This window comes from Caretta caretta, chromosome 7, assembly GCF_965140235.1.
Source record: "Caretta caretta isolate rCarCar2 chromosome 7, rCarCar1.hap1, whole genome shotgun sequence".
NCBI lineage: Eukaryota > Metazoa > Chordata > Testudines > Cheloniidae > Caretta > Caretta caretta.
This window is the reverse complement of record NC_134212.1, coordinates 90,961,242-90,978,045: the sequence shown is the minus strand read 5'-3', so window position 1 is coordinate 90,978,045 and position 16,804 is coordinate 90,961,242. Positions and strand designations below refer to the sequence as shown.

The window sequence follows — 16,804 nt, the reverse complement described above, 5'->3', positions numbered from 1 at the left end:
CAGCTACTACACAATAACTTCCAGTAACCAAATACTTAGGTTTGGCCTAAATTGGTGACACATATTTCAGAGTAGCAGCCGTGTTAGTCTGTATTCACAAAAAGAAAAGGAGTACTTGTGGCACCTTAGAGACTAACCAATTTATTTGAGCATAAGCTTTCGTGAGCCACAGCTCACTTCATCGGATTCATACAGTATGCATCCGATGAAGTGAGCTGTGGCTCACGAAAGCTTATGCTAAAATAAATTGATTAGTCTCTAAGGTGCCACAAGTACTCCTTTTCTTTTAGAGGTAAAAGACTTAACTGTTTGGTTACCAGTCCCCTGAACCATCCAATCTCGCAGAGTTCCAAAAAAACAACAAAAAAACCCCCTTAATTTTTATTTCATATTAGCCTCTGCTGTGATCCATCTTCCAATAAAGTCTATAAAGCTGAGTGCCATAATCATACACTGAAAGAGAGAATATTTAGAAAAATGGAACCAACATGAAAACCACTCTTATTTTAACTGTAGGGACACAGAAAAATGTCTACCAGATCATGTAAAAATGCATATTTATTTGTGCATGTACACTTCCTTTCAGATGGCAAGAACCTATCCTTCAATAACTGACATTTAAGAACACTAAATACAAACAGTAAGCTATGTAATGCTAGCAGCCCTTTAAAACAGATAGTGTTAATAAGCTACAAAATGGGGAAACAAAAAAAACCCACGAAAGAGAATAGCAAGGATTTTGGGTGGGGCACATGGACAACAATCAAACTGAACAGCTACCTAGTTGACAGATACCAAGTATAATTTCAAATTGAAGTACATCTTTACAAGAGTTATTCTTGACAGACTAACTGCTCTTCTAAAGAAATAGTTAAAAAGCAATATGATACTCCCCTATAAAGATCCTTTCTGCAAAAATGCCTACATGTTCCAACAGCCGTATTTGGATATATTTACTGGGGGAACAGCTGTAACAATATTATTGTCTGTGTAACTATGCAGATGTAATTCTCTGCATTTCTTTATTTGAAAGAGCAAAAGTCCACCTCCTAGATAGCAAAACAGTCATATTTCATCATTATGAGGCAATAAGAGGATGGCTCTATTTCACAACTGTGAAGTAATCATAGTTGTAAACTATGACTATTTTAAAAGTGTTATAAAACATCAGAAAAATGTTTGAGCAATTCAGCTAACAGGACTGCAATACACCAATATACTACAATCAATTTACCCTGATGTCAAAATTCCACTGCAGTGAGCTACCAGTAGTTGTCTTGAAATAATACACCTATAAAACTTTTTTTGTTTTGTAATACAAGATTATCAAAAATGAACACACAAAAGATTTAGTAGTATGCATTATATAGGATTTTTATAAATGTTTATCTTTATGTTGTCCTTCAGTTAATAAAAAAAACCTTTAAGGCTATTGTTACACACTGCAAGTGATATCACAATCCATGTGAGCTCTGCTCTTATGGTTAGATGGCTATTCTAACATCAGAATACATTGAAGTTGTATAAGCTAGTTATATGTGAGTTAACCATATAACATTCTTTCATGTATCAGTGTAATTTAAACAAAGAAACTGAGCCTCTTTAGATGTTAGACAATTACTTTTTTGTGTTCTTTCAATAATTTATAAACGTGGAGAGGTTTTTTAAAATCCAACAGTACATATTGTCACATATTAATTTCCTTTTTAAATAAAGGGGAAAAATGCAGTATCTTCAATGTAACTGAAAGAGAATAAGATACTGTTAATGAAGTCATCTAGTTTCATTGAGATGACATTTCAATCTCTGTGGATGAGAGGACAGGCCCTCAGTATCCAATGATCATTATAGACAGTCATGTCAATGAGGAGTCCATTGCAAGGTCCTCCATATCTGTATATTTATCTATTACCAAAAGCTCTCTCTCAATAAAATATTTTATTATATGTATTCTAATGCATGTTATGAAAAGGCCACTTGATTATGAAAGATAACTTTTGTACTGAATTAAGGAAATGCCAATGAAGCCTCAGGTGCATAGAGAACAAGTCTGAAGCTTGTGGATGTTGTGAGGTCTACTTAGTCATGAATGCTGCACTGTGCAAAAACTCACATAATAAACAAGGTTAGGTCTACAGTTACACATTACTCACAGCAATTATTTTCAAGTATATTTGTTCTCAAAAGTATTAGTTCACTCATAAGAACACAGAAGTTTTATGTAAGTAAGGTTAAATGTTAATGTCATTATTAAACACCACTGTTCTAAAAAACTCGTTTAGCGCCTCAAAGCTAATATTTATTGCTTTTAGAAAAGAACTCTGGAAATCAATGATGTCTTTTCAAATTCAGTAAAGCAGAGCATGTGCTGAATGAGACATTTCTCTGTATAATTACCATTAGAATTCCAGACCTCCTCAAGTATCATATACAGAACTAGAGAAAATAATTTTCATTCTAACTAGCAAAAGTCAGATTGCTGTACGTAAAATATTTTGTTCTTAATCTGAATTAAAACAGATTATTTACTAATGAGAATGACATAGTGCAGACCCTGCTAACAGTCTAGAAGTCAAAGTGATGTTCTTCTAATTGCCTTATTGTTGCCTACACAGCTAAATGGGTATAAAGTGAAAGCACTACCGAGCTAGAATTTTATGAACACAAAAGCGACATCTTGGTTTTCTTAAATATTTGGATTATATAACTCTCTACCCAGTTATCATAAAAGGGTCACATAACCAAATAATTTGTTTCACTGACCAAAATGTAGTTAATACTCACTGCATTTCAAAAGATTAAAAATTCATAACTACTAAAGATCATGTATACACTCCTTTTTCTGACACATTATCAAACTGTCCATATTCATGGTAACATCTATTCTGCTACATGAGTATGCCTTCACAGAGCCCCACAGGATATAGTCTGTTGGAGAAAAGTTAAAAGCATCATTTTGCCAGTAAGGAGCTTCTTTTTATGGAAGAGCAGGAAGAAATCGGGATTTCATTAATGCCCAAAAAGCAGAAAAATTTGGATTCACACTCATGGAAAAGTAGAGAAAGAGATTAAGTGAGGAGTAAAAGAAGGGAAAGTCTCAACTACCACACTAAATGGGACCTTGTTAGGATATTTAATTTTCTGAGGCCTCCCCCCTCGACCGAAGGAGCCCCAGCCTGCCTGCCCCAGTCACAAAAGATCCCTCGCCCTCCCTGCCCCAAAATCACCCCCATGTCGGCCAAGCCGCCGCTCCCCCGAGTGCTGGGCTGCTGGTCCAGGCTAAGCCAAGTGCTGGGCCAAGACAACAGCACCCCTTCCCCAAAGGGTCCCCTGCCCCGGTCCCGGCCAAGCTGGGCCGGCTCCAGCACTGGGCCAAGCCACCGGTCCCCCGAACACTGGTCCAGCCCCAGGCCGAGCCACCAGATTCCCTCGCCCCTGAAGGCCCACCCCATCCGAGCTGCTGCCCCCGCCGAGCCACCGGCCCCCTACCCACAGCGTCCAGCCAAGCCGCCTCACTCCCCTGCCAGATGCCCCTACCCACCTCTGGCTTGCCACATCACACAGCAAGCAGCAGGGACTTCCAGAGCAGGGTGGTGCTGGAGTAGAGGACTTACTGGCAGGCAGCAGCAGGCAGTGGGGGCTTTGGGCAAGAGGCAGGGCCACCGTGGCCCAGGTGTCCAGTGGAGGGTCAGCAGCCGTTGCGCCAGGGAAGGCTTAGCCTTTCTTGGCCTGTTATACCCGCTGCCCATGTTGTTTCGTTAGGTTTCTTTAATGCCCATCTCAACACTGTGAAACAAACAATTGTATATACATTGCATAAACTAACCAGATTTTATGACCTCTAGAATTACACTACTCCCACGTGGACCCCTCTCCAGAGATTTATTTCCACTCAAAGGAGTTCCCCTGTGACTATCTGCTTGCAAACAGCAAAGCAGTGGATTACCTCATGTGGAAGAGCTTTAAAACAGAGCACCACCAGTTTTATTACAATATGAACAGAATGCTAATATTGCTATATAGTTGTACTTGATGTGCATGGGTTTGATTTAATAAAGGTCTGAATGAACTTGCATCACATTTAAAATATGGTGAATCCGTTTATAGAATGACAAATAATGAGAAGATACTCGGAAATCATCCAGTTAAATTAACAGGAGTTTAGTTTAAAGACTCGTATAGTTCTGATTTAAACCAGGAAAAATATGGAAATTCAGTTTGTAATCAAGCCTCAAATTCCAAGAAATAATGGAAAACAGTTGGCAATTGAAAGGTGATTTTTACTTATCATAAATATTGGAACTTTAATTCATAGAAATTAAGGTCATAAGGGACCATTATGATCATCTAGTCTGACCTCCTGCACAACGCAGGCCACAGAATTTCATGCACCCACTCCTGAGAAAAACCTCTCACCTATGTCTGAGCTATTAAAGTCCTCAAATCGTGGTTTAAAGACTTCAAGGAGCAGAGAATCCTCCAGCAAGTGACCCGTGCCCCATGCTACAGAGGAAGGCGAAAAACCTCCTGGGCCTCTTCCAATCTGCCCTGGAGGAAAATTCCTTCCCAACCCCAAATATGGTGATCAGCTGAACACTGAGCATGTGGGCGAGATTCATCAGCCCGATACCCAGGAAAGAATTCTTTGTAGTAACTCAGATCCCACCCCATCTAACATCCCATCACAGGCCATTGGGCCTATTTACCATGAATATTTAAAGATCAATTAATTGCCAAAATCATGTTATCCCATCATACCATCTCCTCCATAAACTTATCGAGTTTAATCTTAAAGCCAGATAAGTCTTTTGACCCCACTGCTTCCCTTGGAAGGCTATTCCAAAACTTCACTCCTCTGATGGTTAGAAACCTTCGTCTAATTTCAAGTCTAAAATTCCCAATGACCAGTTTATATCCATTTGTTCTTGTGTCCACATTGGTACTGAGCTTAAATAATTCCTCTCCCTCTCTGGTATTTATCCCTCTGATATATTTATAGAGAGCAATCATATCTCCCCTCAACCTTTTTTTGGTTAGGCTAAACAAGCCAGGCTCCTTGAGTCTCCTTTCATAAGACAGGTTTTCCATTCCTCGGATCATCCTAGTAGCCCTTCTCTGTACCTGTTCCAGTTTGAATTCATCCCTCTTAAACACGGGAGACCAGAACTGCACACAGTATTCCAGATGAGGTCTCACCAGTGCCTTGTATAACTACACTAAAACCTCCTTATCTCTACTGCAAATATCTCTCCTGATGCATCCCAAGACGGCATTAGCTTTTTTCCCGGCCATATCACATTGGCAGCTCATAGTCATCCTATGATCAACCAATACTCCAAGGTCCTTCTCCTCCTCCATTACTTCTAATTGATGCATCCCCAGCTTATAACTAAAATTCTTGTTATTAATCCCTAAATGCATGACCTTACACTTCTCACGATTAAATTTCATCCTATTACTATTACTCCAGTTTACAAGGTCATCCAAATCTTCCTGTATGATATCCCGGTCTCGCTCTAAATTGGCAATACCTCCCAGCTTTGTATCATCTGCAAACTTTATGAGCACACTCCCACTTTTTGTGCCGAGGTCAGTAATAAAAAGATTAAATAAGGTTGGTCCCAAAACTGATCCCTGAGGAACTCCACTGATAATCTCCCTCCAGCCTGACAGTTCACCTTTCAGTAGGACGCGCTGTAGTCTCCCTGTTAACCATTTCCTTATCCACCTTTCAATTTTCATATTGATCCCCATCTTTTCCAATTTAACTAATAATTCCACATGTGGCACGGTACCAAACGCCATACTGAAATCTAGGTAAATTAGATCCACTGCGTTTCCTTTGTCTAAAAAATCTGTTACTTTCTCAAAGAAGGAGATCAGGTTGGCTTGGCAGATCTACCTTTTGTAAAACCATGTTGTATTTTGTCCCATTTACCATTGACCTCAATGTCCTAAACTACTTTCTCCTTCAAAATTTTTTCCAAGACCTTGCATACTACAGATGTCAAACTAACAGGCCTGGATCACTTTTTTTTCCTTTCATAAAAATAGGAACGATGTTAGCAATTCTCCAATCATACGGTACAACCCCTGAGTTTACAGATTCATTAAAAATTCTTGCTAATGGGCTTGCAATTTCATGTGCCAATTCCTTTAATATTCTTGGATGAAGATTATCTGGGTCCCCCGATTTAGTCCCATTAAGCTGTTCGAGTTTCGCTTCTACCTCAGATATTGTAATATCTACCTCCATATCCTCATTCCCATTTGTCATGCTACCATTATCCCTAAGATCCTCTTTACCCTTATTAAAGACTGAGGCAAAGTATTTGTTTAGATATTGGGCCATGCCTAGATTATCCTTGACCTCCACTCCATCCTCAGTGTTTAGCGGTCCCACTTCTTCTTTCTTTGTTTTCTTCTTATTTATATGGCTATAGAACCTTTTACTATTGGTTTTAATTCCCTTTGCAAGGTCCAACTCTACTTGACTTTTAGCCTGTCTCACTTTATCCCTACATGTTCTGACCTCAATAAGGTAGCTTTCCTGGCTGATCCCTCTCATCTTCCACTCCCTGTATGCTTTCTGCTTTTTCTTAATCACCTCTCTGAGATGCTTGCTCATCCAGCTTGGTCTACAACTCCTACCTATGAATTTTTTCCCCTTTCTTGGGATGGAGGCTTCCGATAGCTTCTGCAGCTTTGATTTAAAGTAATCCCAGGCCTCCTCTGCCTTTAGATCCATACATTGTTCAGTCCACTTCCCGAACTAATTTCCTAAATTTTTGAAAGTCAGCCCTTTTGAAATAAAAAAACTCTAGTTGCAGATTTATTTTTGTTAATCCTTCCGTTCAGTTTGAACTGAATTAGCTCATGATCACTTGAACCAAGATTGTCCCCTACAACCATTTCTTCTATGAGGTCCTCTCTACTCACCAAAACCAAATCTAAAATGGCATCCCCTCAAGTCAGTTCAGCAACTACTTGATGAAGGAATCCATCAGCTATCGCATCTAGGAAAATCTGAGCCCTCTTATTATTACTGGTTTCAGAGTAACAGCCGTGTTAGTCTGTATTCACAAAAAGAAAAGGAGTACTTGTGGCACCTTAGAGACTAACCAATTTATTTGAGCATGAGCTTTCGTGAGCTACAGCTCACTTCATCGGATGCATACCGTGGAAACTGCAGCAGACATTATATACACACAGAGATCATGAAACAATACCTCCTCCCACCCCACTGTCCTGCTGGTAAAAGCTTATCTAAAGTGATCATCAAGTTGGGCCATTTCCAGCACAAATCCAGGTTTTCTCACCCTCCACCCCCCCACACACAAACTCACTCTCCTGCTGGTAATAGCCCATCCAAAGTGACAACTCTCTTCACAATGTGCATGATAATCAAGGTGGGCCATTTCCTGCACAAATCCAGGTTTTCTCACCCCCCCCCCCACCCCCATACACACACAAACTCACTATCCTGCTGGTAATAGCTCATCCAAAGTGACCACTCTCCCTACAATGTGCATGGTAATCAAGGTGGGCCATGTCCAGCACAAATCCAGGCTCTCTCACCCCCCCCCTTTTTTTTTTCCCGGGGACACACACACACACACAAACTCACTCTCCTGCTGGCAATAGCTCATCCAAACTGACCACTCTCCAAGTTTAAATCCAAGTTTAACCAGAACGTCTGGGGGGGGGGGGGTAGGAAAAAACAAGCGGAAATAGGCTACCTCGCATAATGACTTAGCCACTCCCAGTCTCTATTTAAGCCTAAATTGATAGTATCCAATTTGCAAATGAATTCCAATTCAGCAGTTTCTCGCTGGAGTCTGGATTTGAAGTTTTTTTGTTTTAAGATAGCGACCTTCATGTCTGTGATTGCGTGACCAGAGAGATTGAAATGTTCTCCGACTGGTTTATGAATGTTATAATTCTTGACATCTGATTTGTGTCCATTTATTCTTTTACGTAGAGACTGTCCAGTTTGACCAATGTAAATGGCAGAGGGGCATTGCTGGCACATGATGGCATATATCACATTGATGGCTGTGCAGTTGAACGAGCCTCTGATAGTGTGGCTGATGTTACAAGGCCCTGTGATGGTGTCCCCTGAATAGATATGTGGGCACAGTTGGCAACGGGCTTTGTTGCAAGGATAGGTTCCTGGGTTAGTGGTTCTGTTATGTGGTATGTGGTTGTTGGTGAGTATTTGCTTCAGGTTGCGGGGCTGTCTGTAGGCAAGGACTGGCCTGTCTCCCAAGATTTGTGAGAGTGTTGGGTTATCCTTTAGGATAGGTTGTAGATCCTTCACAATGCGTTGGAGGGGTTTTAGTTGGGGGCTGAAGGTGACGGCTAGTGGCGTTCTGTTATTTTCTTTGTTAGGCCTGTCCCGTAGTAGGTGACTTCTGAGAACTCTTCTGGCTCTATCAATCTGTTTCTTCACTTCCGCAGGTGGGTATTGTAGTTGTAAGAAAGCTTGACAGAGATCTTGTAGGTGTTTGTCTCTGTCTGAGGGGTTGGAGCAAATGCGGTTGTATCGCAGAGCTTGGCTGTAGACGATGGATCGTGTGGTGTGGTCAGGGTGAAAGCTGGAGGCATGTAGGTAGGAATAGCGGTCAGTAGGTTTCCGGTATAGGGTGGTGTTTATGTGACCATTGTTTATTAGCACTGTAGTGTCCAGGAAGTGGATCTCTTGTGTGGACTGGACCAGGCTGAGGTTGATGGTGGGATGGAAGTTGTTGAAATCATGGTGGAATTCCTCAAGGGCTTCTTTTCCATGGGTCCAGATGATGAAGATGTCATCAATATAGCGCAAGTAGAGTAGGGGCTTTAGGGGACGAGAGCTGAGGAAGCGTTGTTCTAAATCAGCCATAAAAATGTTGGCATACTGTGGGGCCATGCGGGTACCCATAGCAGTGCCGCTGATCTGGAGGTATACATTGTCCCCAAATGTAAAATAGTTATGGGTAAGGACAAAGTCACAAAGTTCAGCCACCAGGTTAGCCGTGACATTATCGGGGATAGTGTTCTTGACAGCTTGTAGTCCATCTTTGTGTGGAATGTTGGTGTAGAGGGCTTCTACATCCATAGTGGCCAGGATGGTGTTATCAGGAAGATCACCGATGGATTGAAGTTTCCTCAGGAAGTCAGTGGTGTCTCGAAGGTAGCTGGGAGTGCTGGTAGCGTAGCGCCTGAGGAGGGAGTCTACATAGCCAGACAATCCTGCTGTCAGGGTGCCAATGCCTGAGATGATGGGGCGCCCAGGATTTATGGATCCAGGTTTATGGATCTTGGGTAGTAGATAGAATATCCCAGGTCGGGGTTCCAGGGGTGTGTCTGTGCGGATTTGTTCTTGTACTTTTTCAGGGAGTTTCTTGAGCAAATGCTATAGTTTCTTTTGGTACCCTCAGTGGGATCAGAGGGTAATGGCCTGTAGAAAGTGGTGTTGGAGAGCTGCTGAGCAGCCTCTTGTTCATATTCCGACCTATTCATGATTACAACAGCACCTCCTTTGTCAGCCTTTTTGATTATGATGTCAGAGTTGTTTCTGAGGCTGTGGATGGCATTGCGTTCCGCATGGCTGAGGTTATGGGGCAAGTGATGCTGCTTTTCCAAAATTTCAGCCCGTGCACGTCGGCGGAAGCACTCTATGTAGAAGTCCAGTCTGCTGTTTCGACCTTCAGGAGGAGTCCACCTAGAATCCTTCTTTTTGTAGTGTTGGTAGGGAGACCTCTGTGGATTAGTATGTTGTTCAGAGGTGTGTTGGAAATATTCCTTGAGTCGGAGACGTCGAAAATAGGATTCTAGGTCACCACAGAACTGTATCATGTTCGTGGGGGTGGAGGGGCAGAAGGAGAGGCCTCGAGATAGGACAGCTGCTTCTGCTGGGCTGAGAGTATAGTTGGATAGGTTAACAATATTGCTAGGTGGGTTGAGGGAACCATTGCTGTGGCCCCTTGTAGCATGTAGTAGTTTAGAAAGTTTAATGTCCTTTTTCTTTTGTAGAGAAGCAAAGTGTACATTGTAAATGGCTTGTCTAGTTTTTGTAAAATCCAGCCACGAGGAAGTTTGTGTGGAAGGTTGGTTTTTTATGAGAGTATCCATTTTTGAGAGCTCATTCTTAATCTTTCCCTGTTTGCTGTAGAGGATGTTGATCAGGTGATTCCGCAGTTTCTTTGAGAGCGTGTGGCACAAGCTGTCAGCATAGTCTGTGTGGTATGTAGATTGTAATGGATTTTTTAGCTCACGAAAGCTCATGCTCAAATAAATTGGTTAGTCTCTAAGGTGCCACAAGTACTCCTTTTCTTATTATTACTAGCACTCATCCTCCAGTCTATATCTGGGAAGTTAAAGTCTCCCATGATCACGCAGTTTCCATTAGTATTTAATTCATTAAAAACATTAAAGAGGGCTCTATCCATACCCAAATTAGATCCCGGCGGTCTATAGCACACCCCAAGCACTATACCAGGGGAGGCTCTAGTAGTTTTCTTCCCCAATTTAATTTTTGCCCAGACGGACTCTGTCTTATCCATTCCATTGCTTCTTATTTCTTTACATTCTACCTCATCATTGATATACAATGCTACTCCACCACCTTTACTTCTGTCTTTCCTAAACAGCACATACCCTTCAATACCCGTAGTTCAGTCATGACTACTATTCCACCATGTTTCTGTTATCCCTATAATATCTGATTTCACTTCCTGCAACAGTAGCTCTAGTTCCTCCATTTTGTTACCTAGGCTCCTCGCATTCGTGTACAAACATCTTAATTTTTGCTGTTTGGCCTCACTCACATTCTGTTCCCGATTAGGCACAGTCATTCTACAGCCAGTATAACCTATTAAACTGGTATCCACACTGACCTTCCTCCTTATATCCATTCTCCTACCCACGGCTGTATCCTTTCTTACTTCGTTTTCTTCTCTCTCAATGCTAAAATCCGGCATGGAGATTACCTGGACATCTCCCAGCCATCTCCCCCAGATTCCTAGTTTAAAGCTTTCTTAATCAGTTGTGCCAGCCTCAGTCCTAGAAGTCTATTTCATTCCCTACTCAGATGAAGTCCATCCCGAGAGAACTGTCCTCTGTCCATGAATGCCTCCCAGTGGCCATACATCCCAAAGCCCTCCTTATAGTACCACTGTTGATAGTCATAATCTTGTCACATCTTTGTTGCCCTTCTCTAGGAACAGGCAGAATCCATTACATTTGTACTGTGAATTTCATCCATTATTTATTTAGTTCACAGTTTTGTTTTGTTTTTTAAAATATGGTTTTATTACCATGTTGAAAGTTGCCAGATGACAGTGAATGCTTCACCAACTTACCTTGTCAATATGGCTCAATCCTATTCTGAAAAGGCTACCTCAGGTTTGAGACAGCAGTTCAGTCTCCTTGATAATTCAGTCCTTGGCCTTTCCTCAGAGATTGACAGCTTTGCTGGCAATTAGTGCTAGTTATGGTTGTGGGTCTTGTAACCTAGACAGTTATCCACTGTAGACTGAGATTATCAGCACATTTCACGTAGTCAAAACACACATCGACTTATTTATTTGTATTTTTCCATCTATGCTCTTGGCATTCTACAGATGAATGAATGGCAAGGTCCCTGCTCCTAGAACATAAATCTGAGGGCCTGATCCTGCATCAGTGATTCATAGATTCCAAGGCCAGAAGGGACCATTGTGATCATCCAGTTTGACTTCCTGTATAGCACAGGTCACAGAATTTCCCCAAAATAATTCATGGAGCATATCTTTTACAAAAACATAGAATCTTGATTTAAAAATGGTCAGTGATGGAGAATCCACCACAGTCCTCAGTAAATTGTCCCACTGATTAATGACCCTCAACATCAAAAATGTACACCTTATTTCCCATCTGTGTTTGTCTAGCTTCAATTCCAACCACTGGATTGTGTTATATCTTGGACTGAAATATTTGTTACCCCTGTAGATGCTTACAGACTGTGATCAAGTCAACCCTTAACCTGAGCTCCTGGAGTCTATCACTATAAGGCATATTTTCTAATCCTTTAATCATTCTCATGGCTCTTCTCCATTTCATCAACATCCTTCCTGAATTGTGGACACCAGAACCGGACACAATATTCTAGCAGCAGTCAGACCAGTTCCAAATACAGAGGTAAAATAACCTCTCTACTCCTACTTATGCATTCCAGGACTCCATTAGCTCTTTTGGCCTCAGTGTCACATTGGGAGTTCATGTTCAGTTGATTATCCATCATAACCCCCACAAAAACTTTTTCAGAGTCACTGCTTCCCAGGATAGAGTTCTCCTTCCTGTAAGTAGAAAAGGAGTACTTGTGGCACCTTAGAGACTAACCAATTTATTTGAGCATAAGCTTTCATGAGCTTTGTGGTCTGCATTCTTTGTGCCTAAATTTCTACATTTACATTTAGTGCCTGGAGTGCTTACACAATAGGACCAGAAATTATGCTAACATCGTTCCTTAGCAACGGTCTTGGAACTACTGAGAGCACCTATTTGACAGTGTACATCTAGTTTTTGTATGTGAACTTCTTGGGATTATTTAATCAAACATTCTAAACTCCCTCTGCTGTACCACTGTTGCATTCTCAATGTGTGTTCAGAATAATTGACTAGATTATAGATAGCTATACACTACTCTTACTTCTTTCCATATATATATATATATCCTATATATATATAAATAGATAGAGATATATATGCACACATATATTATTATTTCCATATATAAAATATACAGAATTGCCTTGCTTTTAGGTTCTTTCAAACCAAGTCTCTCTTCCATCCTTCTACTACTGTGACCTGGCAAACAGAAATGCAACTCCCGAATGATTTTAGAAGGAGCTGTGGCTGCCCAACATTTCTCAGACTCAGGTTCATAATCATATAAAGAGCCCATAGATTAAAAGCAGGGAACATTCATTTTCTTTTTTCCTTTCTATTTTTAAATTGCTGTCCTTGATCATCATTTTCACTAGTAAGGCATCCTTGCTTTTCCTTATTGTTGTGTCCAATGCTAGCACACAAATTATTACAATTTATTGTAAGCACAGGGCCTGGCTAGTATAAATCAGTGTAGCTTTATTGACTCCAATGCCAACAACCCCAAGAGTTGTCAGACTGCCTTACCCTTTTCTAGTAAGGATGTAGACATCATTGATGTTACAGTGGAAGTCAATGAGATACAAAAGTTTTCTTCGATGATCAATTTTAAGAAAGATCACTTCTTTCAAATCCTTACCCTCTTGGCTGTATTGTAATCAGGGTATCAAATATCATGGCAGAACTGCAGTTGGATAATCATTTCACAGAACCGGCCTCTGCCCAAGTGTACTGTACTGTAGATTAATTTATCATTTTATAGTTGGTTTACATTTGTTTTTCCTTTCTACAATTCTGGAAGAATGTAGAAAGGGAGAAGTTTTGTGTCGGTGACCTTGCAGAAGCATTGAAGATTTGCAGAAAGGCAGTATGATAGCAGAGTAATATAGTCCCAGACTCCTGGGTTCTAATCCCATCTCTGCTATTGACTCACTGTGTAATATCAGGCACGTCATTTAACTTTGTTCCGTTTTCCCTACTCTGTAAAGTGTGGATAATACTTGATTACCTACCACACAAGTGTTATGAAGACTGGTTAATGTTCATATGGAGCTCTGAAGGTTAGAAGTGCTTTTATTATTATCCCTCCAGTTTTTCCATACATTCTCACAGCTTCAAAGTCCTATGATGAGCTCCTATTTTTCAAGCTAAGCAGGACTGAAAGTGATAACTTAAGTTGCATTCAAGAGTAAAGTATGCTACCCCCAACGTACTCCCTTCTAGCCTGGGGAATAACAGCCATGGCGCAGGTCATCTGGATTGCTCTACTCCTTCTGCAGAATATAAAGGTCTTCTGAGAATTAATTAGTGAATGTATTATAAAAGATAGTTGTGCTTTGAGATGGGCTGGGAAACTTCAGGGGTTTGACTAAATGAGAAGTGTGTATAATGAGCTAGGTGGAATTTGTCCAAAACAACATAAATAGAGAATAATTAAGCAAGGTTAAGATATATTTTATGGAATCACTCATAATTAAAGTGGTATAGTTTTAAAAACCAATATAGAGGAAACTGTGCTAATCATCAACTGCTAACATTGGCCACTAGGCACTCCCAACAGGGATTTCTTCTTATTAATTGCAGATCAAATTGCTACAATAGCTAGAAAAATAGCTGTTCTTTTATTGGCATTAACAGATTCCACTGTAGCTTTAATATCTGCATGAATGTATCCTTGAATACTCCCACCTATCTTGAGAGAGGCTACATTTTTAAATTACACTGGTAAATATCCAAGGCATACAAGAGAATAAAGCTTTGTAATTGTTTTTTCCTCTAGTCATCTCCTACATGCAAAAAAGTTGAGGGCCAAATGCTAAAACTAAAAGTAGAAAGTTTGCAACTCTGGTCTAACAGAGACATGATTCAAATGTAAAAGAAAATCATGTGAGGAGATAGTGAAAATAAAACACAAAAGCATATGTTTCTATTGACATTTCTATTGACGCGTTTCTATTGACTTTAAGGACCACAAAATCTGTGGCCTAAATTGTAACAAGTGTCTTTGGCCAGAGGAGGCAAAGCACACCTTCAGTTCTGCCATGGCACACCGGTCTTCAAGCACAGGTGCTGGAACTAGGGGTCCTGCAGCACCCTCCGGCTTGAAGTGGTTTCCATAATACACAGGGTTTGCAGTTCGGTGAAATGGCTCTCGGCAGCCTCCCCACTGTACAAATTGTTCCCGCACCCCTGCCCCCACCACCAGCTTCCTGGGCTCAGGTGTCCAACAGGGGCAGAGTTGGGCAGTAAATTGACTAGAGCCCGTTTGCCGGATGGCTGCCTGCCAGACTCAAGTTAGGAGCCAGCCCCAAGTTAACCATGCAGACGGGGCAGAGGAGAATCCCACAGCTCTGAACCCCCTAACTCCTCCTAGCTGCTCCTTTCAAACGCTTCAGTGTAGACGCGCCAGTGTAGACGCTCGGCCAACCCCCTCCTCCGCGGGGAGCTGAGCGGAGGTGGTGACTCGCTCCAGCTCTGCGAGCGGCGGGAATGTCACAATCCCCACGCGCATAACAAGCCCCCTCACAGCAAGGTCCCGGCCCAACCAGACTGTCCCCCTGCTGCCCGGTGACCAGGCATCCCTCTGGGCGGCGGGCAGGTCTGCTCGGGGAGGGTCCCTGCAGCCAGCCCCGCGCTCGCAGCGGGTCAGGCTCCCAGGGCGCAGCCGGGAACGCCGAGCGCGGTGCCCGGCAGCCGCGCGGGGAGGGCGGGACCCAGCGCGACGCCGGGAGAGGCTGCGAGCGACCGGGTGGCAGCGAAGGCTCCGCGTCCCCTGGGGTGCAGAGCGCACGCTGGCTCCAGAGCGGGCGGGCGCTAGGCGAGCCTCCTACCGTCCTCGGCTTCCTGCTCTCGGACATGTTGCTGGCGCTCGGCCGGGCGCTGCTCGCTGGCGGCGGGGGACGAGGCAGGCTGCGCTCCAAGGACTGGCGCTGGGGGCAAGGCGCTATAAAGACTTGGGAGACACGTAGCACTTCCCGGGACCGGCCCCTCAAGCCTCACCCCTCCTCCGTCTCCACCTCCCGCCCGCTCCCCTCCGCCCCCCGGCCGAAGCAGGCGAGCGGGGCTCCGAGCGCTGGGGCTGCGTCCCGGCTTCCCCGCCGCCGCCCCACGGAGCAGCAGGGAGGGAGCGGCCCCTGCCGCGCGGCAGCGCAGGGAACGAGGCGCAGGGCTGGGGGCTGCTCCCAGCGGCGGCGACCGTCCAGGAGCCAGGACAGCGGGGAGTCGTTCCAGGGCTCAGTGAAACACTCCAAAAAGTCCCTGACAGGCAAAGGGAGCAGGAGGGGCCCCCGGGAAACAGAGGCAAACAGACCCCCCCCTCCCCCGTGCGCCCAGCTCACGGTGGAAACCAACCAGCTCCGGCCACCCAGCGCTGCGCTTGGTCCCGCACTTCGCTGCAGCTCCCCGCCCCCCAAACTCATAAAGGGCCCGATCGTGCGAGTCTCTTTACTCACTCCAGTGCGGGTTGCAGAATCAGGCCCTTTGCCTCCCTCCACCCCTGCCTGAAGTGGACAAATGAGTAAGACACGGGGCCCCACATTCACTGGCCAGCTAGGCAGAGGCCCCAGCTTCTCTGTTCCCAAGCCCTGCTCTAGCTCCTAAATCGCACTGCCTCATTCATCTCTGCTTCTCCTGAAAGTTGGCAGGTTTGTAAAAGCACTGGAAAAATGAGCCTTTACCTATAATCTAGGGCTTGTTCTCTTTCTGCACATGTACAGCCAGGTGCTTCTTTGGATAAATCAAGAAAGGAGGCCTCTTTTCACAAGGATTCCTTGCACTCCCTTTGTGCCCTGCCATTTGCCTATGCTGGAGAAGAAAAGTTGCAAAACACTATTGTGGATATGTATTAAGCCTCAGGAATGAAAGACACTGGCAAAGGTATTACAGGCTCAAGCCACCTCCTGCAAGTAGAAATCTATGTAAAGTAAGGTAATACTGACTGTCAGAATTGTCTTTTGCAAAAAAATTACTACAGATTTGAAAGGGAATGATACTACAGAGAGCAGCAGTCCCCTTGCCTGGCTCCCTGCCCATCTGTCCAAAACCACAGAGCCCCAGCTGCACAAGAGATCCTGTCTAGAGGTTTCCATAGTATTTGGCATGTTTGTGGTCCTGTGTTGGCTGAAACCATTCCCTCTAACAAAGTGTTAGACCAAAGGAGCAAGTTTTCGGCTTCTTT

The 16,804-nt window shown here is 43.3% G+C and overlaps 1 protein-coding gene across 1 annotated transcript in view; it reads right to left on the bottom strand.

Annotated features, from left to right (window-relative positions):
* Positions 1-15,607, bottom strand: part of PAPSS2 (3'-phosphoadenosine 5'-phosphosulfate synthase 2) — an 88,407-nt gene extending 72,800 nt beyond the window's left edge. Inside the window, 1 exon segment of the mRNA XM_048856431.2 lies at positions 15,459-15,607. Coding sequence (XP_048712388.2) covers positions 15,459-15,485 — 27 coding nt within the window. The 5' untranslated portion in view covers positions 15,486-15,607.
* Positions 15,608-16,804: the final 1,197 nt, after the last annotated feature.